Source organism: Pan paniscus, chromosome 8 (assembly GCF_029289425.2).
Source record: "Pan paniscus chromosome 8, NHGRI_mPanPan1-v2.0_pri, whole genome shotgun sequence".
Classification (NCBI taxonomy): domain Eukaryota; kingdom Metazoa; phylum Chordata; class Mammalia; order Primates; family Hominidae; genus Pan; species Pan paniscus.
This window is the reverse complement of record NC_073257.2, coordinates 73,127,094-73,151,822: the sequence shown is the minus strand read 5'-3', so window position 1 is coordinate 73,151,822 and position 24,729 is coordinate 73,127,094. Positions and strand designations below refer to the sequence as shown.

The 24,729-nt window shown below is 39.2% G+C and overlaps 1 protein-coding gene and 1 pseudogene across 42 annotated transcripts in view; both read left to right on the top strand.

Annotated features, from left to right (window-relative positions):
* The window catches only part of RHOBTB1 (Rho related BTB domain containing 1), a 141,200-nt gene that overhangs the window by 67,613 nt on the left and 48,858 nt on the right, over nt 1-24,729 (top strand). For 31 of the 42 annotated variants that reach the window (XR_008619933.1, XR_008619935.1, XR_008619934.1 and 28 more), the window contains 2 exons: nt 22,776-22,977; nt 23,338-23,441. Coding sequence is in view for 34 of the 42 variants with exons in the window: in XM_055092870.2 (XP_054948845.1) it covers nt 22,786-22,977; nt 23,338-23,441 (296 nt within the window). In the remaining 8 variants the exon portion in view is untranslated. Of the gene's footprint in view, nt 1-1,940; nt 2,034-3,301; nt 3,608-22,775; nt 22,978-23,337; nt 23,442-24,729 lie in introns of those variants that run through there. The other 11 variants (XR_008619936.1, XR_008619938.1, XM_063607425.1 and 8 more) reach the window with 5 other exon arrangements.
* Nucleotides 21,401-21,560, top strand: LOC112441117 (U2 spliceosomal RNA; annotated as a pseudogene).

Genomic DNA, 24,729 nt, shown 5'->3' with positions numbered 1-24,729 from the left:
TAAGTAAAGGGAGCTGAATAACCAGGAACTCCAAGATGATATATTGATGAGTGGGACGTCTGCTCAGGACTGAAAAGAAGGTTTCAGGAGCAGCAAGCCTGTTCCCTACCATATGAAAGGCAGTTCACATAAAGTTCTTAAGGTACACAGAGAGAAGGTCAAGAGTAGATGTTAATTTCACATAATGAAGGAAGAATGTTTTCTCACACACGAAGTTATTTTATTTCCTTGTTTTCCTACCTCCTTGCCCTCTTTTTTGTAAAATTTCTTTATGTCACAAAGAACACATGTTCACTATAGAAGAGATGGAATATATAGATGAGAAAAATGAAAAAAATTAAAATGAATTATAATCCTATCCTATAAAAAGATGTTGGCATTAATATTTTAGTATATCTCTATCTCAATCTCTTTGTGTGTATTTAGGCACATAAGTTTTAAGGAGTGGTGTTATTCTCTAAATTTTTAAATCTCTTTTAATTTAAAGATTGTTCATGAACATCTCAATATAACAATGAGTGTACTCCTATAACACATTTTTGATGGACATATATTAGTTTTTCTTTAATCCATCTCCTGTGTTTGGACTTCTAAAGTTATTTTTGTTTCCACAAATAGTGATATGATGATGAACATTCCTTTTTTTTTTCTTTTTTGACGGATTCTCACTCTCACCTAGGCTGGAGTGCAATGGCGTGGTCTCGGCTCACTGCAACCTCCGCCTCCTGCCTCAGCCTCCCGACTAGCTTGGACTACAGGCACGTGCCACCACACCCAGCTAATTTTTATATTTTTAGTAGAGACTAAGTTTCACTATGTTGGCCAGGCTGGTCTCGAACTCCTGACCTTGTGATCTGCCTGCCTCAGCCTCCCAAAGTGCTGGGATTACAGGCGTGAGCCACCGCACCCAGCCAATGAACATTCTTTAAATGAAATCTTTTTCTATACATTTATTATTTTTCCAGGAATAAAACCTTAAAATTGGATGAAAGTTATGACATTTTAAAGTCTTTTGCCTTAAAATTTCTAGTCGCACTCCAGACTGGTATCATTTTCCACTTCCACAAACAGTGCTTCATCCTGCTTTTTAAAATTGTACAATCTTTCATGTAATAATTTCTACCTAAAGTTGGAAGGTATAGGAACATGCCCTGAAAAATACTAGCTAGAAGCTATTCGTTATTATTAGCCAATAACTTCAAATAAAGTAAGAGATCTTAAGAAGTCTGGTTAATTTTCCACCAGCACTTTTGCATTTATGGTCTAACGTTGCTGTGAAAACCTGAAAAAAGTTTCTTGTTTGCCTGAATCAAAGCATAGCCTAGTCCTAACGAGCATATGATAGTCTCGTAAATGTTTACATACAATTGCTTGATTGTCATTGTATCAGAAGACCACAGCAGGTGGTCTCGCTGCTGCTTCAGAAGCTAACCTGGTAACATCTTAGAGAATGCTTTCAATGAGTAACTTACTACAGAAGGTAGTGGAGACTTTCCTTCATGAATATGAGTTTTTAAACACCAATAGTCTACAGCCTTGATATTAGCTTTCTCAAATGAGTGCTTAGTATATCTCTATCTCAATCTTTTTGTGTGTATTTAGGCACATAATTTTTAAGGAGTGGTGTTATTCTGTAAATTTTTAAATCTTTTTTAAAGATGTATCGTGAACATCTTTGCCATCTCTAAAGACTTGACCAATATTTTGATTATTAATTCTTGACAAAGCTTCCCGATCCAGCCCTTAGCTGAGCCCCACCCCCATGAGGACGATAGGGCCTCCAAAATCCATGTGTAGGGTTTCTTGTTTCTGTCTTTTTTTTTTCTTTTTTACTTTAAGAAAGTATTGAAGTATAACACATAGAGAAATGTATGCAGATCGCAAATGTACAGCTTGATGACTTTTTGCAAACTGAACATATCTATGTAACTGGCACCTAGATCAAGAACCAGTACACCACCAGTGCCCTACTTCTGGTCACCACCCCACTCCACCCTCAGTGTGTTTGAAACACCTCACATTTTATGTCCAGGGTAAGTCCTTCATTTACAGAATTCTATGTTTGCCTGAACCATTACTTTATATGAGCTAGCTACTGTTAGCTTACATCAAGGTGTCTCCCTTGTCACTGAAAATGTGTAGACGTCTGCCTAAGTAAAGATTACAACGTTAAATTTGGGCACTGAGTGTACATCAATATTTATGTGTTTGTGATTTCCAGGTACACAAATACATACATGGCATGCATACCAACAAATCTGGAACTACTTTCTTCTTAATGAATGTAAAACTGAATTATGCTATATTGATCTAAGCTTAGAATATCTTTAACTACAATTGATTGCCACAGAATATTTCATGTGCCCTGTTTCCAGTTTTTTAAAATTGCTCATTTCAGTTACCATAAGTATTCCTTTTGAATGCTCAAGATTTCAAAGCCAAGAATTTTTCATCTTCTGTTTGAGATAGAATTGTATGTGTTTGTCCTGAATATCCACAGCTGTCTTTTTATATGGTTCAATTTCTGTGTCTGATACTCAGAAAAACATCATTTTGATTCCTGTGGGGGATTTTTTATGTGAGAGCTTGAGTCAGAGAAAGAAACAGGTTTAGCAGGCTCTCTATGCTTTATATATACATATAGTTTTGAAAAAACAATTTATGTGTTATCAAAAATCATGTATTATTATTGGGTTGTGTAAGTGTACTCTTAGAAGTGACAATCAAGGGTTATACTTAATATACCCATTCGTTTTTTTAAAAAGCTAAAATGTCTTTCTCATTATAGAAGTAATATGTCTAAGAATATTTTTCAGCCATAAAAAGTAATGGAGTAGTGAAAGGTGCTACAATATGGATGAAAATTGAAAATACTATGCTAAGTGAAAGAAGACAGACACAATAGGCCACATATTGCATGATTCCATTTATATGAAGTGTCCAGAATAGGAAAATCTGTAGAGACAGAAAGTAGATTCGTGGTTGCCAGAGCTGGGGAGAACAAGAATAAAGAATGACTGCTAGTGGGCACAAGGTTTCTTTGGGGGATAACGGAAATATTCTGGAATTAGATCGCAGGAATGGTTGCACAACCCTGTTAATATCATAAACACCACTGAATTGTATACTTTAAAAGAATGAGATGTGTAGCACGTGGATTTTATCTCACATTTTTTTTAAAAAGTAAGACATGCATTGTAGAAAATTTGGAATCAAAAGAAAAGTAGAAAATGGCAGGAACAAGTTATAGCCTCATTGTCCAGCAACAATTACTGTTGCTTTCTAGTGTATTTCCTTTCAGTTTGTTTTGTTTTTCATGTATTGTTGTTGCAGAGGGAAGACGTCAATATTGCTTCCTGTTACATGACAGAGATACAGTTATTAAATGTTAAATAGTCACATATTAAAATCAACCCAACCCCCTTAAAAAAGGGCAGGTCCCAAGAAAGATTCATTTATTTGTCGGAGGGAATAATGGATGGGAATGCCAATAAGACAAGCAGAGAATGATGGCTAGCCCTGTAAGAAGGGATGAAGAAGAACCTGAAGGGAAGAGATCCCAGGTCCTGAGAGGCAGAAAGACAGATTTGAGCAGTTGCCATGAAAGGTGAGACTCCAGAGGGAAACATTTCAAAGAGACTTTTTTAGGAGGTTCACTGTAAGATGCATAATAGGTGAGGTAAGCCATGCCTCTCTATTCATAAGCAGCTACATGGTTCAGAGCTTTCCAAGAATCAGTTTGTGTTTCTTTCTGCTATGTCACTCTGCTAAGACAGTGCTTCATGTGAATGCATGAGGCCCAATTTTATTTGGGTTGCACATACTTATTTACTGTTGTTTCAGTCGAATGTATTTCACATTACTATTCCACACTTTCCCCTCAATAATAGCAGCATTTCTCTGGATTATTGCAAACTCATCATAAGCATAACTTCTATGACAATCTTAATAGATAAGACTTACTGATGTTCTCTTGATACCAAGCACAGAGATTGAAATATTTCACAAGCATTATCTAATATAATCTTCACAACAACCCGTGGAAGGAGATAATTATCCCCAGTTCACAGATAAGAATATAGAGGCTCCGACAGATTAATTTGCCTAAAATCACTTAGCAAGTATCTTAATCATTCCCTCACTTGTCATAGGTTGTTTTCATTTTTTTTCTTAAAGATGTGGTAAATATATTTGCTTTTAAAACATTTCCCATTTATAAAATTATTACCTTAGATGGATATATTAGAAAGTATTTTTTTAATTTCCAAGGGTGGAGATTTTTTTGTTCATGTTATAGAGCTTTTCCTTTCAATTGTTTCATTTACTTCTTTGCAGCCAGAGAATTTGGTTGACAACAATTTACACTTTGGGGGATTTGGGACCTTATGGCCCAGTATGTGGTCAGCTTTTTAAATGTGCCAAGAACACTTGAAAGAAAGCTGTCTTTTTGTAGGTTTAAAAAATGTGGGATATTTATTAATTTAGCCTTAGTATTTGTTATTCAGATCCTCCATGTGTTATTTTCACTTTCTTAATCTGACATTGGTTTATTCTGATTTTTTGTTCCATATATTTGTTATTGTTGTGAATTTCTCCTTATACTTAAAAAGTTTTCTTCATTTTATTATATGCTTTTTGGTCTATGAAGGTTCAGGTTACTTCTATTGGCCTTTTGTAACCTTCTAGATTATCTCTGGCAGATAATTTTTCTATACCATTTTGTAACTAAATTCAAAATAACTACGTAGGATGATCTTACATTTTTTTTGGCTTTGGTTTCCATAGTTCTTTAAAGCCTGGGTACCTTTTGTTTGTTTGTTTTTAGTATTTAATTTTCAATTATCTCTAGGTGTTTTCGCTAGTATCTTTGAGCAGTTTCCTTAAGGGAACTTGGGTTTTTGACCTGAGTCTTTGATATCTAAGAACAACTTTATGTTGCTTTCGTGTAAATATCAATTTGGCCCAAGTCAGAAATGTATTATTATGTCCTTTTTCTTTCAAGAATCTGTTTTTTTAATTTTTCATTTTCAATTATTATGGATGCATGTTAGTTGTACATATTTATGGGGTACATGTGATATTTTGCTACAAACATAAAATGTGTAATAATCAAATCATGGTAATTGGGTGATATGGTTTAGTTCTGTGTCCCCACCCAAATCTCATATCCAATTGTAATCCCCACATGTTGAAGGAGGGGCCTGGTGGGAGGTGATTGAATCATGGGGGCAAACTTCCCCCTTGCTATTCTCATATTGGAGTTCTCAGGAGATCTGATTGTTTAAAAGTGTGTAGCACTTACCCCTTTGGTCTCTCTCTCCTGCTGCCATGTGAAGACATGCTTGCTTCCCCTTCACCCTCCACCATGATTGTAAGTTTCCTGAGGCCTCCCAAGCCATGCTTCCTGTACTGCCTGTAGAACTGTGAGTCAGCTACACCTCTTTTCTTTATAAATTACCCATTCTCAATTCTTTATAGCAATGTGAGAACAGACTACTACATTGGGGTTTCCATAACCTCAAGCATTTATCATTTTTTTGTGTTAGAAACATTCCAATTTCACTCTTAGTTATTTTTAACTATACAATAAATTATTGTTAATTTACTATAGTTGCCCCATTGTGCTACCAAACACTAGATCTTACTTCTTCTATGTAACTGTATTTTTTACCCACTAACCATCCCCTTTCTACTCCCCTTTCCACTACCCTTTCCAGCCTCTGCTAACCACCATTCTATTATATTCTCTACTTCCATGAGCTCAAATTTTTTGGAGCTCCTGTATATGAGTGAGAACATGAAATATTTGTCTTTTAGTGCCTGGTTTATTTTATTTAACATAATATACTCCAGTTCCATCCATGTTGTTTCAAACAACAGGATTTCTTATCCATTCATCTGCTGATGGACACAGGTTTATTCCATATCTTGGTTATTGTAAGTAGTGCTGCAGTAAACATGGGAATGCAGATATTGCTTTGATATACTGATTTTCTTTTTTTTTGTTTTGGATATATACCCATCAGTGGGATTACTGGATCATAAGATAGTTTGATTTTTAGTTTTTGAGGAACATCCATATAGTTTTCCAAAATGGCCGTGCTAATTTGCATTCTCAGCAACAGCTTGCAAGGGTTCCCCTTTCTGTACATCCTCACCAGCAATCATTATTGCCTTTTTCATAAAAGCTATTTTAACTGCGGTGAGATTATATCTTATTGTAGTTTTCACTTGCATTTCTCTGATGACGAATGATGTTGAGCATTTTTTCATATGTGTTGGCTATTTGTACATCCTTTTCTGAGAAATATCTATGCAGTTCCTTTGCCATTTTTAAATTGGATTTTTTTTCTGTTGAGTTGTTTGAGCTCCTCATATATTCTGGTTATTAATCCTTTGTCAGATGGGTAATTTGCAAATATTTTCTCCCATTCCGTGGATTGTCTCTTTACTTTATTGACCGTTTCCTTTGCTGTGCTTGATGTAATCCCATTTGTCCATTTTTGCTGTGAGATCTCAGGAAATCTTTGTCCAGCCCAATGTCCTAGAGTGTTTCCTCAATATTTTCTTATAATCGTTTCATCGTTTGAGGTCTTAGATATAAGTATTTAATCTATTTTGATTTAATTTTTGTATACAGCATGAGACAGGTGTCTAGTTTCATTCTTCTGCTTATGGATAGCCAGTTTTCCCAGCATCATTTATTGAAGAGACTGCCTTTTCCCCAGTGTATGTTCTCAGCACCTTTGTCAAAAATAAGTTGGCTGTAAATGTGGGAATTTATTTCTGGGTTCTCTATTCTCTTCCATTGGTCAGTGTGTCTGTTTTTATGCCTGTCCCATGCTTTTTTGGTTACTATAGCTTTGTAGTATGATTTGAAGTCAGATAATGTGATGCCTCCAGCTCTATTCTTTTTGCTCAGGATAGCTGTTATGGTTAATACTGAGTGTCAACTTGACTGGATTGAAGGATGCAAAGTGTTGATCCTGGGTGTGTCTGTAAGGGTGTTGCCAAAGGAGATTAACACTTGAGTCAGTTGAATCTGTAGATTGCGTTGGGTGGTATGGGCATTGTAACAATATCGATCTTCCCATCTATGAACATGGAGTATCTTTCCATTTTTTGTGTCCTCAATGTCTTATAGCTTTCATTGTAGGTAACTTTCACTTCTTTGGTTAAGTTTATTCCTAGGCATTTTGTTTTATTTGTAGCTATGATAAATTGGATTACTTTCTTGATTTCTTTTTCATATTGTTCATTGTTGGCATATAGCAATGCTAATTATTTTAGTATACTGATTTCATATCCTGAAACTTTACTATTTATCAGTTCTGATAGTTTTTTGTGGGATCTTTAGTGTCTCCTAAATATAAGATATCATCTGCAACCAAGGATAATTTGACTTCTTCCATTACAATTTGAATGTCCTTTATTTCCTTCTCATGTCCAGTTGCTCTGACTAGAATTTCTAGTATTATGTTGAATAAAAGTGGTAAAAGTGGGCATGCTAGTCTTCTTCCAGATCTTAGAAAAAAGGCTTTCACTTTTTCCTCATTCAGTATGATACTAGCTGCCAGTCTGTTGTATATTGCTTTTATTGTGTTGAGATATGTTCCTTCCATACCCAGGTTTTTGGGAATTTTTATCATGAAGGATGTTGAATTTTATTGAATGCTGCTTTGGCATCTATTGAAATGATCATATTGTTTTTTTCCTTCATTCTATTCAGATGATGTGTCACATTTATTGATTTGCATATGTTGAACCATCCTTACATCCCTGGGATGAATTTCACTTGATCATGATGAATAATCTTTTTAGTGTGTTGTTGAATTTGATTTGCTAGCATTATATTGAGGAATTTTGCATCTATGTGTATTAGATATATTGGCCTATAGCTTTCTTTCTTTGTTGTGTCTTTGTCTGCTTGTGGTATCAGGATAACACTGGTCTCATAGAATAAGTTTGGAAATATTCTTTCCTTCTTGATTTTTTGAAATAGCTTGAGTAGGATTGCTATTAATTCTTCTTTAAGTGTTTGGTAGAATTTAGCAGTGAAGCCATCAGGTCCTGTCCATATTTATTTATTTATTTATTTTGGACAGAGTGTTGCTCTGTTGCCCTGGCTGGAGTGCAGTTGTGCGATCTCAGCTTACTGCAACCCTTGCCTCCCAGGTTCAAGTGAGTCTCCTGCCTCAGCCTCCCGAGTAGCTGAGATTAGTAGCATGTGCCACCACACCTGGCTAATATTTGTATTTTTAGTAGAGACGGGGGACGGGGTTTCACCATGTTGGTCCGGCTGGTCTTGAGCTCCTGACCTCAAGTGATCTGCCCGCCTCGGCCCCACAAAGTGCTAGGATTACGGGTGTGAGACACCACGCCCAACTATGTCCTGGCAATTTATTTGATGGGAGACTTTTTATTACTGCTTCAATCTGGTTACTTGCTATTGGTCTATTCAGATTTTGTATTTCTTCATGGCTCTATCTTTGTAGGTTGTATATGTCTAGGAATTTGTCCATTTCTTCTAGGTTTTCCAGTTTATTGACATATAGTTATACATAATGGTCTCTAATGATTCTTTGAATTTCAGCAGTATCAGTTGTAACATCTCTTTTTTATATGTGATTTTATTTATTCGGGTCTTCTTTTTTTTCTTAGTCTGGCTAAAGATTTGTCCATTTTACTTATCTTGTCAAAAAAATTCATTTTGTTGATTTTTTCTATTTTTATCTCAATTTCATTTATTTCTGCTCTGATCTTCATTAATTCTTCTACTAATTTTGGGTTTAGTTTGCTCTTGCTTTTCTAGTTCTTTACGATATATTATAAGGTTATTTATTTGAGGTTTTTCTACTTTTTCGATATAGGCATTTATTGCAATAAACTTTCCTCTGAGTACTATTTGTGCAGTGTTCCATAGGTTTTGGAATGTTGTGTTTGTATTTTCATTTATTTCAATAAATTTTTAAGGTTTCTTTTTAATTTCTTCAATGACTCAACGTTCATTCAGGAGCATATTAGTCTTTTCTTGCATTGCTATAAAGAAATACCTGAGACTGAATAATTTATAAAGAAAAGAGATTTAATTGGCTCATGGTTTTGCAATCTTTACATGAAGCATGGTGCTGGCATCTCCTCAGCTTCTGGAGAGGCCTCAGGAAGCTTATAATCATGGTGGAAGGTAAGAGGAGAGCAGGAATGTCACATGGCCAGAGGAGGAGCAAGAGAGAGAGAGAGCATGGGGTAGAGAAGGAGCCACACACTTTTAAATGACCAGATCTTGTGTGAACTGAGAGCAAGAGTTCACTTATCACCAAGAGGATGGCTCAAGCCATTCATGAGTGATCTATCCCCATAATCTAAACACTTGCCACCAAGCCCCAACTCCAACATTGGGGATTACAATTTAACATGAGATTGGGTCAGGGAAAAGTACCCAAACTATATCTAAGAGCATATTGTTTGATTTCCATGTGTTCATAAAGTTTCCAAAGTTCCTCTTGTTATTGATTTCTAGTTTTATTCCGTTGTGGTCAGAAAAGATACTGGATATAATTTTTTAAAAATTTTTGAGACTTGTTTTGTGGCCTAACATATGGTCTATCCTTGGGAATGTTTCATGTGCTAAGGAGAAGAATATGTATTCTGCAACTGTTGGATGAAATGTTCTGTAAATGTCTGTTAGGTCCATTTGGTCTATAGTGCAGACTAAGTCTGATGTTTTTTTCTTGGTTTTCTGTCTAGATGATCTTTCCAATGCTGAAAGTGGGATACTGAAGTCCCTGGCTCTTACTATATCAGGGTCTCTCTCTCTCTCTCTTTAGCTCTAATAATATTTGCCTTATATATCTGGATGCTCGAGTGTTGACTGCTACATCCTCTTGCTTAATTGACCCCTTTGTCATTATATAATGACCTTCTTTGTCTCTTTTTACAGTTTTTGTCTTGAAATCTATCTTATCTGATATAAATATAACTAATTCTGCTCTTTTTTGGCGGGTTTTATTTGCATGGAATACCTTTTTCCATCCTTAAGTCTCTGTTACATGTTTTTAAAATCGTCTTCAAATAGTGTCTTGGTGACATTTATAGTCATTCGTATCATTATCTCTCTATGGAGAGGGTTTGTGTCCATTAGTTTTGGAAGATATTTTGATAAGATACAATGGGATTCTTATACAATTTGTTTGTCATTGATATGTAAACATTTTACTGAAAAAAAATACACAGATTTGGAGTCTTCCATTGTTTTTCTCCTCCTTCTTCTCCTCCTTGCTTTTCCCTGCTCCTTCCTCTTTTTTGTAGTGGGAACATTTTGTTCTATTAAATCACACTTCGCTCCTTAGTTCTTCAGGAACACATACTATATTAATCCATTTTCACATGGCTGATAAAGATATACCCAAGACTGGGTAATTTATAGAGAAAATGAGGTTTCATGGACTCGTGTTCCATGTGGCTGAGGAGGCCTCACAATCATGGTGGAAGGTGAAAGGCAGACAAGGAAAAAAATGAGATCCAAGTGAAAGCAGAAACTCTTTACAAAAACATCAGATCTTGATCTTGTGAGACTTAGTCACTATCCCGAGAACAGTATGGAGTAAACCACCCCCATGATTCAATTATTTCCCACTGGGTCCCTCTCACAACACATGGGAATTAGGGGAGCTACAATTCAGGATGAGATTTGGATGGAGACACAACCAAACCATATCGCATACTATTCAAGAGATTACATTTTGACAGTCAGTCTCTTTATTGTCTTTGGTCAATCATGAGTAAAGACGAAGAAAGATTGTCTTTACTTCTGTATTTAGAGAGAACTTCTTATGCTTGACCTGTACCTCACTAATTAATTTTACAACATTTTCAAGTCTACTATGTACTATTGCCAGCACGGCTTTCAATTTGGTGACCTTATATTTCATTTGTACTTGGTCTTTATCTTGTCTCATTAACTACTTATAATTTCATCTGCTATTAGTTTATAAATGTACATTATCTTCTTTTACATGATTAAGTACATGAATCAGATGTTTGAAGTTTTTTTTCTGCTGTTTTATATAGCATGTTTATCTAAGTGGAACACCTTTTTCCTGTGCCTTTAGGTAATTGCTTGTACATGTCTATGCTTCAAGGTTTTTAATAGGTCATATGTTGAATGGTCTCTGTTTACACTATCCATACACAAAAGGATTCACAAAGGCCAAGGATTGAAGTATATTCCAAATGCTTGGATAACCATAGGCTCTGGGAAAGATCAAGGTAGGTCTCTATGATAGCATCCCAGGAAATCACCCAGTTCCAGAGCAGACAAGCAAAGCTACTCAATATAATGTGAGTTGAGAGAACCTCTGAGGGTGAATTAAGGACAACAGTGAGGAATGTGACCATGGAAGTTATACTAATGTTCAGTCTTAAGAGGCAGCACCCCCTCACCTGACTCCCTCTTGGATTAACCCCACAAGATCAATCAGTTCTATCATAGGGTCAAAACTGAAAGGGTCTGGTTGAGTGGGCTGGAGGAAGCAAAAGCAGAACAGAGAGAATCTTTTTCCATACTTTGTTCTCTCTACCTGGTCCATCCTCAGCAAGGGATGGTCAGCAAGCTCACTCCATGCTGATAGCAGCAGGCTGGTTTCCTATTGGAGCCACTGGGAAACCTTCTTCCTCCACCCTTCTCTCTTCACCCTGGTCCCAAGTCAGTGTGGCTCTCATTACTCCAGATTATGGGCATCTGTGGTGAAGAATGTCTGCCTACTTCCTGGGCCAATTCTTTTCCCTGTGGACATGGCAGTCTGCTGGTCATCAGTGGTGTTATCATTTGGCTCCATGGAAGTGAATTTGGCAGAAATCCTTCCAGTTTCTGGTATGTGGTTACTTTTCACCCTTAGTTTCTGGTACTGTTGTAGAGGCTCCATACAGACTAAGGCTACTTGCAGTGAGATGATGGTAGAGGAGGGTTCAAGGCATCAGTGCCTTCATCGCCATCTTGCCTTGAAGTGCAGCTAATTGCATTTTGTGGTGTGGCTCTTTTGGGCATAGAGTGAACTCGTTTATTCAAGACTCACTTTCATATTAGTTATAAATCATTATCTATATGTAATGGGTACGTGTGCCTCCCTTTTTTCCTTTCTTTTCCAGCCAAGTAGTGACTCACCAAAAAGTGCTGAGAATCCCTTGAATTAGGATGTTTAAGTCTAAAAGTGGATGAGAACTTTATGAGACCCTTATATATAAATATTATTAAGATTTATAAATCGGCTCTAGAAACTAGAACAAAATAAACAAGCACTCATTTGTTTTTCTAAATCCAATCCAATCCTAAGCCCCTCCTGCCTGCAATTACTGGGGCTCTCCTCCCCACCACCACCTTCCCATTTGGTGAAAGGGTGTGGTCCTTGGTCTCTGGTGGCTCCCATGGTTACTGATGCACTTCCTGTTAGGGAGCAATGGTTGGTGCAATGCCATCTGTCAAACACTGCTCTTGTGATGGGCCACACAGATGTCCCTCAAGGTGTTCCTCTCACCAACTGCAGGCTTAGCCACACACTGCTGCTTTCAAGGCCACAGGGCTTAATGATCAGTCACCAGAGATAGCTGCATGCAAGTTCTCTGCCAGCCCCAGGTGGAAGGTTTTCTAAGAAAGGTGGAGTGGCTGTATTTTTATATTCAATTCAACAAACGTTTATTGAAAGCTGCCTATAGGCCAGGCACTGTGACAAGATTTGAGGATTTAAAGATGAATAACAATTTCTGTTGCCAAAAATTTATAATCTCAGTGGGGTGGAAGTGGAATGCATATAAACATAATAATCAGTATTACAAATCAGAATTTGATAAACCCTCTTAAAGACAGTGTAAAGGAAGGATGTTTGCAGTGTGTCTTCTTCCAGAATGTAACTTGAATCTGTACTTGGCTGCATCTCTGCTGATTCTGCCTGTCAGAGGCACCATCCTTTCTCTCCTGGAGAACTTAGGGTTTCCTCACCATTCCTCTGCCATTGCACCCCTGCCCTCATGACATGTTCTCTGTACATACAGCAGTCTCAGTGATATTGGGGATTCCTTTAAAAAGCAAATCAGGATCAGGCATGGTGGCTCATGCTGGTAATCCCAGCACTTTGGGAGGCCAAGGAAGGAGGATCACCTGAGATCAAGAGTTCAAGACCAGCACGGCCAACATGGTGAAACTCCATCTCTACAAAAATACAAAAATTAGCCAGGCATGATGGTGAGTGCCAGTAATCCCAGCTACTCAGGAGGCTGAAGCAGAGAATCACTTGAACCCAGGAGGCAGAGTTCGCAGTGAACCATCACGTGATTGCGCTCCAGCTTGGGCAACAAGGCGAGACACTGTCTCATAAAAAAAACAAAAAAAAGAGCAAATCAGGCCTGTAATCCCAGCATTTTGGGAGGCCAAGGTGGGAGGATCGCTTGAGCTCAGGAGTTCAAGACCACCCTGGATAGCACAGTGAGACCCCCATCTTTACCAAAAATACAAAAAATTAGCCGGGCATGGTGGCACATGCCTGTAGTCCCAGCTACTCAAGAGGCTGAGGTGAGAGGATGGCCTGAGCCCGAGAGGTGGAGGTAGGGGTTGCAGTGAGCCGAGATTGTGCCACTGCACTCTAGCCTGGGTGACAGAGCAAGCCTTGACTCAAAACAAAACAAAACAAAACTTGAAAAAAAAAAAAGAAATCAGAACCTACCACACTTCTGCTTAAACACTGCAGTGGCTTCTCACTGCATTTAGAATAAGATCCAAACTCCTGACTATGGCCTGAAAGGCTGAGTATGATCTATCCCCACCTACCTTTCTAACCTTCCGGCTTCCCCACTTCCTATCCCTCGGGCTCTTCAGGCCTGTTTCCTCTCCCATCTCTTGAATGGGCCCTTCTCATTCTCCAGATGGCAGGAATGAGGCCTCTTCAGACAGGTCACCCAGTCTGCCCTTCAGGCTTCCCATCCATTATTTTTTCTCGACATCCTTTGGTTTTTTTCAAGGACCCCCCAAATTTGTGATGATGTATTTGTCTACCTGTTTACTTGTTTCTTTCCGCCTGACTGTGAACCACCGCTGGCTTGCTTTTCACTGTACACCTATAGGCCTGGCACTCATTCAGTGCTTAGCATGTAATTTTTAAATTAAGACTGCCTTAGTCCCTCAGGTGGAGAACAATTTCAGCAGGTGAGTTAAGGGCACGAGGAAAGGGCCTTTGTGCAGAAGTAATGACATAGGCAAATTGTCAAAGGAGAGGTTCCCTGGTGTACTTGTAGAAGAAAGTAGACCCATGTGTCTGAACCCAGCACACAGTTCACTTATGGTGGTTTTGAAATCTGCCCTGGAATTTTCATGCATCTTTTAAATTTTTGGTTTATTTTTTCAAGAAATAAATGAAGTCTTTATTTTTTCAATGAGGGCAATGTTTATTAAGAACAGCACATAAGGTAGAAAAGAAGGTTGGTTTCTAATCTTGGTTCATCTCCCCCACTGATCTTGAGTTTTAAAAGCATAGAGAGCACGATCTTCTGTGGGTCTCCACTGTCAGAGAGCCCTGGTGAGAATCATGAGCGGATGTAGTAAAAAGTGCTTCTTTCATATCAGCAGGTGGTTCTGTAGTATTTGCATCCATAGACTTCTATGCAGCATCCTTTCTGTTACTTACTCTTTTCTTTTTTAATCAAAACAGCCCATTGAAAAAATAATGTTGATTACAACAGTGAATTCTGTTGATTTAAATGGTGGAAGGCAATGTTATCCTGGAGATATAATTCTGTGAAGTTTTGATTCAGGGAAGTCCAGCCCAGCCCTTGCATCTCTTTCCCGGCTCTGGGTCTATTCTTTATTCCAGCTGAGATGTTTATTTTATGTATGAAACAGCTCCCACCTACCTACAACTGCTGATTAAAAGCTCAGAATAATGAAATCTGCACAATCGAAACTTGGCTGTTGGCTATAGTTATTATGCAACTTTTAACATTTTCCTTTTGTTCCTGTCAATAATATAAAATTCTCAGTTTTTTATTTCAGGGCTAACTCTTTGAATACACTAAAATTTGTTGCACTAGTATTTTTTAATGGCTGAGCTAAATTACTTCTTAAAGTTCAGATTATATGCTTTTGGGAGCAATAAGAAAATGTAGTGTCCGTGCAATAGCATCATTCAGACTGTCTGTGAACAGCTAAATGGAGATAAGACTACAAAGGTCCCTCCATGGGCCTTCAATTTTTGTCTTTAAGCAGACTGCTCACCACGCCTTGATAGAAATAGCAAATATAGGGCCAGGCATGTTGGCTCATGCCTGTAATCCCAGCACTTTGGGAGGCCGAGGTGGGTGAATCACCTGAGGTCAGGAGTTCGAGACCAGCCTGATCAACATGGAGAAACCCCGTCTCTACTAAAAATAAAAAAGTAGCCAGGCCTGGTGGCAGATGCCTATAATCCCAGCTACTCGGGAGGCTGAGTCAGGAGAATTGCTTGAACCCAGGAGGTGGAGGTTTGTGGTGAGCCAAGATTGTGCTATTGCACTCCAGCCTGGCAACAAGAGTGAAACTCCATCTCAAAAAAAAAAAAAAAAGAAAAGAAAAGAAATGCAAATATAACAAGAGACATAGTGTAAGTGATAAGGTGCAGCATATTCCAATGGCGGGATGATTCACAGCAATTAGGAGACCCCTAGTGGGGTTTCTTAGACAAGTGATAACTCTCTTCCTACCCACTCATCTTAATTTCTGAATTTCTAATGTTAGAGGAGTCTTGCACGCTTGCCTGAAATCAATTAGTGGCCCTACACTGAAGTGCGCCTGTCTGAGCAAACAAGTACATCAGCCACAGTGCCCTGAGTTATTGAGTTATGGGGGCAGAACTCCAGAGGTCTTCTAGGTGTCTTGTGAGTGAGGGAGTGGGCATGCGCAGAACTTCCTGGGAGTCTCTTTCATAAGAGAGGGACAGAACACCATGAAGGTCATCAAGGCAAAGACTGAAGGTTGGGTTGGGGTACCACCAAAGGAAGGGAAATGATTTGAAGAGGAGACCAGGCTAACTAAGGTCACATTTGGCTCTGTCCCTATTTTTCCAATGGGTTGCCCTCAGAGAGAGTCACCATTAAATTAGGGGACCTTTGGACCAGAGGGGTAGTCAAGAAAGGCTTTGCAGAAAAGGGGTGTTGTATAAGCATATATTCCCAGCACTGTAGCAAATAGCTATACCCCACAAACACTTGATTCGTTCAGTGTATGAAATGGGCACTTTGAAGGTATAACCACACACACATGCACACAAATTCACAAGCTACCATTCCATGATTTGTTAATATAAGAAAAAAATGTGTGTATGGATGCGTGTACATTTGTTTTTGTTTGTAATTGCTTCTGCTAGAACTCTTTATTGATACAGAGAAAAAAGTAAATTAGTTTATGAGGTGGAGGGTTAGTTAGGAAATCTTTCCAGGGGAGGTGATGTCTGAGTAAGGTTTTAAGGAATGACTAGAATTTGCAAGACAGACAAGGAATGGAGGAGGGTTGGTAAGAAGGAGTGGCGTGTGTATAGGCACAGAGATAGTGCTACAGGGTGAATGTCTGCCCCCTCCCCCAATTCATATGTTGAAGCCCTAACCCCCAGTGTGATTGTATTAAGAGGCGGGCTGTTGGAGAGGTAATTAGGTTTGGATAAAGCCATGAGGGTGGAGCCCCATGATGAGATTAGTGCCCTTTTAGGAAGAGGAAGAGACACCAGAGCTTTGTGTCTCTGCCTGTCATGTGAGGACACCACAAGAAGACAGCTGCCTACAAGCCAGGAAGAGAGCCCTCACCAGAACCTAGCCACACCAGCACCCTGCTGTCAGACTTCCAGCCTCCAGAACTGGGAGAAATGAATTTCTGTTGGCTAAGCCACCTAGTCTATGTTATTTTGTTATGGCAGCTGAAGCTGACTAAGGGGGTAGTTAGAAAAGCTTTTTAGAGGGTAGTTAGGAAGGCTTTTATGACAGAGTTGCCACAGTAGGATATCTGAATAAGGTTTTAAAGAATGAATAGAATTTGCCAGGCAGACAAGGAATGGAGGAGAGTTGGCAAGAAGGAAAGGTGTATATAAAGGTAACAAACAACATTTAGAATTTGAGAAAGCCATTTTGTGTGGCTAAAGTGTGCTACGTTAGTTTCTTATTGCTGCTGTAACAAACTGTCAAAGCTTAGTAGCATAAAACAAAGTTTATTTTCTTATAGTTCTGAAAATCAAAGGTCTGACTTGGGTCTCACTGAGCTTGAAGTGTTGGCAGGCTGTGTTACTTTGGGGGCCTTAGGGGAGAATCTGTTGCCTTACCTCTTCTAGCTTCTATGGGTCACATACATTACCTGCCTTGCAGCCCCTTCCTTCATCTTCAAAGCCAGCAGTATAGCATCTTCACATTTCTCTCTGACTCTGATTTCCTGCCTACCTCTTCCACATTTAAAGGACCATCGTGATTGTGTTGCACCCACATAGATAGTCCAGGATAATCTGCTTATATTAAGGTCAGCTGACTAACAACCTTAATTCCATCTGCAACCCTATTCCCTCATGCCACACAATGGAACATATTCACAAGTTCCGTGGATTCCGTGGACATATTCAGGGAGGCTATTATTCTGCATACCACATATGCAATGCAAGAAATTGAGGGCGACCGTAAAGAGAAAAGTTGGCATGACCCATCATCCCTAGGTAGAAAAGATCATCCATTCAAAAGGGACCTATCATCTGACATTTAAAAATAGAGGAGTGAAGGTACTGGAGATTTCCCTAAGGTATAATGGGTATGTTTCTGTTGACTATTGGTTCATAAACCCAAAACTTGGTGGCTTAAAACAGTAATGATATATGATTTCTCATGATTCTGAGGGTTGGCTGGTGATTCCACTGCTGGTTTCACCTGGGCTCATTCATAAACTACATTCAGCTGTAGGATTGGCTGAACTGCAAGGTCCAAGATGGCTTTGCATTATCCAGCACTTGGTGACAGCCATTGGCAGGGCTGCCTCAGTGGTTTTCCATGTGAATTCTCATCCCCTGTTGGGCTAGGCCACTTTCCTCACATGGCGGATTTGTGGCAGCATTCCAACAGCAAGAAGGTGGAACTGCAGGGCCTCTGGAGACCTAGACTCTAGACCTCACACAGCATCACCTCCACCACATTCTTTTGGGCGAAGCAGTCAAAAGCTTAGCATTAATTCAAGAGGAAGGGAAATAGATTTCACCTCCTGATGGGAGTTGCTGCCGTGGCCTTATTTCATCCAGCACAGGCTGTAAAGGTAGGAGTTTTTGTTCTGAGAGTGGAATTTTGAAATTTGAGATTTCAGAGGCAAAATGTTTCTGGATGACAACAATATCCAGCACGTGTCCAAAAGGATGGATGGCTCAAGTAAAATGTGGTAAAGATCACTGGCACTGAAGGAGAGAAGAAATGGTGAGACTAGGATGTGGGCTGCACCATCCTGTAGGCCCAAGAACACTGTGTGGGCAGGGAGTATGGAGGAGTGGCTTGAAGTCCAGGAGATGACAGCAATAATAGCGGGCAGGTATAGGATGATCAGACCAGATGGGGTGATTCTGTAGACCATGAAGAGCATGATCACACTTTTCTAGGTCAGCCTTGTGAGTGGTGGGGACCAGAACCACTCCACCATGCCCTTCACTTCCCCACCTGCACTGTCTTGTTTATTTAACAATTTTTCAAATAAGCTTGTCCCTTCTGACTTCTGAGTACTGTGCAAGTGGATTCATCGGGTATTGGTGAAAATATGAAATAACGTTCAAGTCAGTTTTGAGTAAGATGACAGAGCTGCCATAGTAGCAGATTACCAGTATCCATTCTTTCAGGCTTTTCTTTTCTTTTTTTTTTTCTACCTTCCTTGTCTCCTCAGGTATGTATCTAAGTATGAGAGGGTCTCCACATCGATCAGCAGGATTTATAGTGGTGACATTTATTAATAGTGTTAAATGAATAATACTTATTACTCTCATTGTAGGTAAATAAAAATCAGAAACCAGACAGTCATTATCCAGATGGTCCTAAGAGTACACTCAACCATCAGAATGCTAGATATGAATAAATTAGAGCCTATAACAAGCGGAGAAGGATAAAATTGCATATTTTTATAATTACTACCATAATTTAATGTTTGTTTATGTGTAACAAATGAACAAATGATTTACAACAATGCAACTATAGCATGAGTTTCCATCCTTGGCTGTGATTTCACATTCTTAAAATGCTTTTTAGAGAACCACAAGAGAAATTTCTACTCCAAATAAAAGATTTTCAGTAATTGGGAATTCAGTGAATGCTTCCTGGAAATTCCATATCTGGAGCAAGTGATCTGGGCCCTGAATATTTAACTCTGCCCTGCCTTTTATTTTCCCTTACATATTATCCCTTTTGCACAAGGGTCAGCACCTTTGGCAGTCACTTTGGTCTGGAGCGGACTGCTAGGGATTAGAGGACCCATAGATGTTATTCTCACCTTTGACACAGAAATTCTTCTTAGGACTACTCATGAAATGTGTCTAAAAATAAGTGAAGCAATGATAGTTTTTGTAATCATAGCCTTAATACAAAACTAGAAGGGCTCCTGTTACTCTCAAAGTAACCTTCAGTGAAAGCGACACAGCCATTCCGTCAGTGCTGCTATGATTCAACTTCTTTGGGGGATTCCTTCTTGGGGGCTGCTATCAGGGCTAGTTTGCAAGCCTACCAGAAAACTAATTCTGTATTATTAGTGTCCCATTCTCCATTTTTACTAAGTCTAAACATTCTCCCAAATTTTAGGGATCGGCTCTATATGACATTTATCTATCAAAAATAAATAAATAAAAAAAATTCACCCTTAAAAGAGTAAGGTTTCCCACCACTGGGGACATTTAAAGTAATGAACCTCCATTTCCAAAGTTGGGAGACTCCAGCTAGAACCTGTTTTTCTGATTCAGGCTACTACCCCATGCTAATGTAACCAGAAACTTGTCGAAGAGGGTTAGTATTACCATTTTTATTCTGGAATTGAGAAATGCCTCAGAGAAGCATTTTTAACCCATCTTTCCAACTCTATTATCTTCTCATTAACTGTGACCTCCTCCCTGCCCCCTCCACACCCAAAACTTTTTCTGTCTTCTTTGCTTAAGATCAGCTACACCACATCTTGTTTCTGTATTCTTTAATTTTCAGTGAGTTACCGTTTGGTTAATTCTTCCAAGTTGTATCCTTTTTACAGATCTTTGTCATTATTAGGTTTATGAGTTTGCATCTAATTCTGGCCTTCCACCTGACTCAATTTTGTTGTCATCTGAAGGCATTCGTCTTCAGCATCATGATTATAATTTTTGAAACCATCAGTGTGTCAGTTACGGCACTGAGGACTTAATTCATCAGTTCACGTAATCCTCACAACAACCTTAGGAGATGAGTATTTTTATGATACCCACTTAACAGATGAGGAGACTGAGGCTCAGAAAGTACAAACAACTTGCCCAAAGTCCAATGACTGGAAAATGGGGGAGCTAGGATTCAAACTCACATCCTTCTAAGGCAGGGTTTCACAACCTCAGCCCTGTAACATTTGGGGCTGGGTAATTCTTTGTTGTGGGGCGTTGTCCTGTGCATAGCAGCAGCGTCTCTGATCTTCTACCCACTAGAAGCAGAACTCCCTCCTCAACCCCCCACCAAGTGACAACCAGACATGTCTCCAGACACTGCAAAGTGTTCCCTGGGATTTGTTTAGGACCTACCAATCTAACAGCAAATTCATGCTTTTGCTATGTTATACTGTTAGATGGGTAACTAAGAAAACCATAGAAGTTTAAAACTGAATTTTCAAGAAATCAATTTTAGGAGTCACCACGCCTGGCCGATCATCAGAATTGGAGATTTTTAAAGACTCTTTTTCCCCACCCAGGATGTTCAGGATAAGTATGTGTCAGGTGGACAGGTATCTGACTGTTTTAAGCCTCTCCACAGTGTAGGAATTACAGATCCAATCCTAACCTAAGCACACATCTGTTCCTTGAATCACTCTACTCCATTCCTGCCAAATCGTTCTCCAGCCTCAGCTTTAACACCTCCTGTGATGGCATTACAGTCGACAGTTCCATACCCTTCACTTCTGAGACAGTCCATGTTCCAATAGTCCTAACTGTGAAAAAGAATTCTTCTTAATATTCTTTCTATATATCCTTGTCAATGCCCTTAATCTCATTATCCAAGTTATCATTTTTCTCAATCAGATGAATTAAACAAACACTTGAGTCCCAATTATGTATTAGGCTTTACTCTGAACAGTTTCTTTACCATAGCCATTAAAATCATTACTGACTCCTTAAAAATGACCGCCCACCCACTTTTCTCAGTTTAACAATGGACTTCCATTGCTTGTCAGCCTTTTGGCTAAGATCAAGTGTAGCATCTGTTCTTATTAGTTTAACAATAGACTCCCTCAAAAAGGCAATTACAATTAATTACAATCTTAAAATCATACATGGCTGGCCTCCTGTCCAGCTGCTACTGGTAAGCAGCCTGCACCCCTGTTTGTGGAGGGTCCTGTCCCTGGGGAGACCAAGCTGGCAGGTGCTTTTTTTCTTCCTCTTGGCCTCTCATCAGCAGCCCTGTTTAAACCTTCTTGGATGGTCTCAGGAAGATTCCAAAGTAACTCTCCTGGTAAAATTATTCTTTGCCATATGTTCCAGATTTCTTGATGAAAACACAGAAGATAATTTTTTTGAATCTTGCTTTATTGTGGGCCCTCAAGAATATCTTTTTTATGGCTAGGCATGGTGGCTCATGCCTATAATTCCAGCACTTTGGGAGGCCAAGGTGGGGAGATCACTTGAGATAAGGAGTTTGAGACCAGCTGGCCAACATGGTAAAACCCCATCTCTACTAAAAATATAAAAATTAGCCGGGCATGGTGGTGGGCACCTGTAATGCCAGCTACTCAGGAGGCTGAGGCAGGCGAATCGCTTGAACCCAGGAGGCGGAAGTTGCAGTGAGTGGAGATTGCACCACTGTGCTTGTGCTGTAGCCTGGGTGACAGCGTGAGATTCCATATATATATATGTGTGTGTGTGTATATATATACACATATATATACACACAGACACATATATATTTATGAATTATGAATTTGATTAATACAAATAAATATAAGTTAATTTGATTAAATTTAGACTTAGCAGTTTACTCTTCTTTGACATCAGGTAGTCTTTCAGCCTGCACTTTTGATTATTCTCTAAGTCCCCATAACAGTTTTGAACCTATAGAAAACTGCTTTTCAACAACAGATATTGGCTAATGAGCGATCTTGTGATGAAGTAGATGCTAGCATTGCCAAGGCTACCTATTGCCCAATGTTGAAGTTCAGCCCTACAGGTGACCGGACTTGCTAGCAGGCCAACGTGAGTATCCAGTAGGCTATAAATGTGTGCCAGCTGTCCCGACAGTGGCTGAATGGAGCTCCAGTAGGCAGGTTGTGTTTAGAGAAAACCAAGGAGAAAATAACAGTTAACGGGAATAAACTGTTTGGGGTCAAAATAACAGTCCCATGTTTTTGTACTTGTGTGAGATATAAAAAGAAAACTTGAGTGTCAATTAGGCTTAGTACGAACTTCCAAACATTCTTTCCTGTGCTTGTGCACCTCCAAGGAAGTGGCTGGACGAAGGCAAAACTCCCTGAACCTCTCACGTCTTTGATTGCTCTGGAAAGCCTTGGTGTCCTTACTGTGGTGTTCACTCTCTTCTTACAGAGTTTTATAAATGGACGCTGACATGGACTACGAAAGACCCAACGTTGAAACTATCAAGTGTGTGGTCGTGGGTGACAATGCCGTGGGGAAGACGCGCTTGATCTGTGCCAGGGCGTGCAACACCACACTCACGCAGTATCAGCTGCTGGCCACCCACGTGCCAACAGTGTGGGCGATTGACCAGTACCGCGTGTGCCAGGAGGTAAGATGCACAGAGTGTCTTCAGCATCCCTAGGGCACATCATTGCTGGTTGCCAGTCTGATTTTTTCTAAAGGAGGAGCGTGGATAAATTACACATTCAAAACAAAACTAACCTTTTTAGTGCCACGAGAGAAAACAAAAGCAAAATGCAAACCGGAGACTGTGGCTCTGGTATCCTGAATGAGGGTTGAGACAGGTGATTCCAGGAAGGGAATTAAGACTTAGCTTAAATCCCGTCAGATAGAATAAGGAAACTTAATGCAAGTGAATTGATGGCACTGAGGGTGCTGACTTGAACACGCTTCTCCTGGGGAACTTCTGACTGACACCGAGCACAGATGCTCTCTCTCTCTCCTGCAGGTCTTGGAGCGTTCTCGGGATGTTGTTGATGAAGTGAGTGTTTCTCTCAGGCTTTGGGATACTTTTGGTGATCATCACAAAGACAGACGCTTTGCATATGGCAGGTAAACCAAGACTAGTACAGCGTGGTTGAGCTTGAATGCAATTTCCTTTTCAAAACCAGAAGCTGGTTTACAAATCAACAAAAACCACATCATATGGCCTTGAAATGTGCTGGGTTCTGCACTGTGTCTAAGAAAAGGAAAAGAAAAAAAAATGGTATTGTTTCCTGATGTCAAGAAAAGAAGCGTGCCCTGCCAATGAGGAAGTACTGTGTTGAAAACAACCAGTGGTCAAGCTGGAAGGTTTGCTAGATTAGGATTCTGTAACACCCTCCAACTGCGGGCTGCTTTGATTGCTGGTTCTCTGAGTAACACTTCACTTGCCTTCTGTTAGAATGTTTTAAGTTATTTTGGCACTTGGTCACCCTACTTCAGAAAGACTGTTTGGTCTTTTCATGACCATATTGGCAGAGTCTAATGTTATTTGCTTTGGATTTTGTGTTATCTGAAAAGTCTATTATTTTTATTAGAAGGTCATTTTTAAAAAGAAAGAAAAATATCTCCAAAGTCCTTCGCAAGACATATTTCCAAAATGAACAGAAACACTAAAGTTTATTTTTTTAAAAAGGAGAAAAAAATCTAGTAATGGGAAAACTCCTCTAGAAGGACATTAATATGGGTAGGAACATGGTCAAAGTGCCTTAAAATATTTAGCAACCTCTCCTTGCCACCATAACTTAACGTCTCTCTCAGTGAATGGGTTATAGCTGTTAAATTGTGTATTAATGGAGACTTTTTTTTACCACTTAATTATAAATGAACACATTTCATTTTAAGTGTAGAACGTAGATATCATGGCCTTGTTGTCTCTTCTTGACATCAAACATCATGTCACCTTACAGGATTTTATTAGTTAGGTACTCCAAGCACGTGAATTACTCCTTGGTATTGAGATAAGCATTTCTGAAGATTCTTCTGTTTCTCCAAGCCAGTAGCTCTTTGAACAGACTTTTATTGTCATTTATCTAAGTGGCCGAAAATAATGAATAAACTGCTGAAAGAGTTTGCCCTATTCCCAGGAATTATTTCACACACTGAAAGAATCTGTGACTTAGACCACTTTCTTTCAAGGGGACTCAGAGAGTTATGGAAGCAAAACACGATTTTAATGTCCCCTTGGTAACAAGGACTTTTGAACTTAATATCCTACATCATAGATAGTTTTCTTTTCCTTGAATTTCCTGGATTTTTTTCGTTTCTATAATGTTCTTGATTGTTATCTTAGGTGCCATTTTGCTTTTTTCTTTTGTCCAATTGTTCTACATGTAAAAATAACAATTATAAATGAACC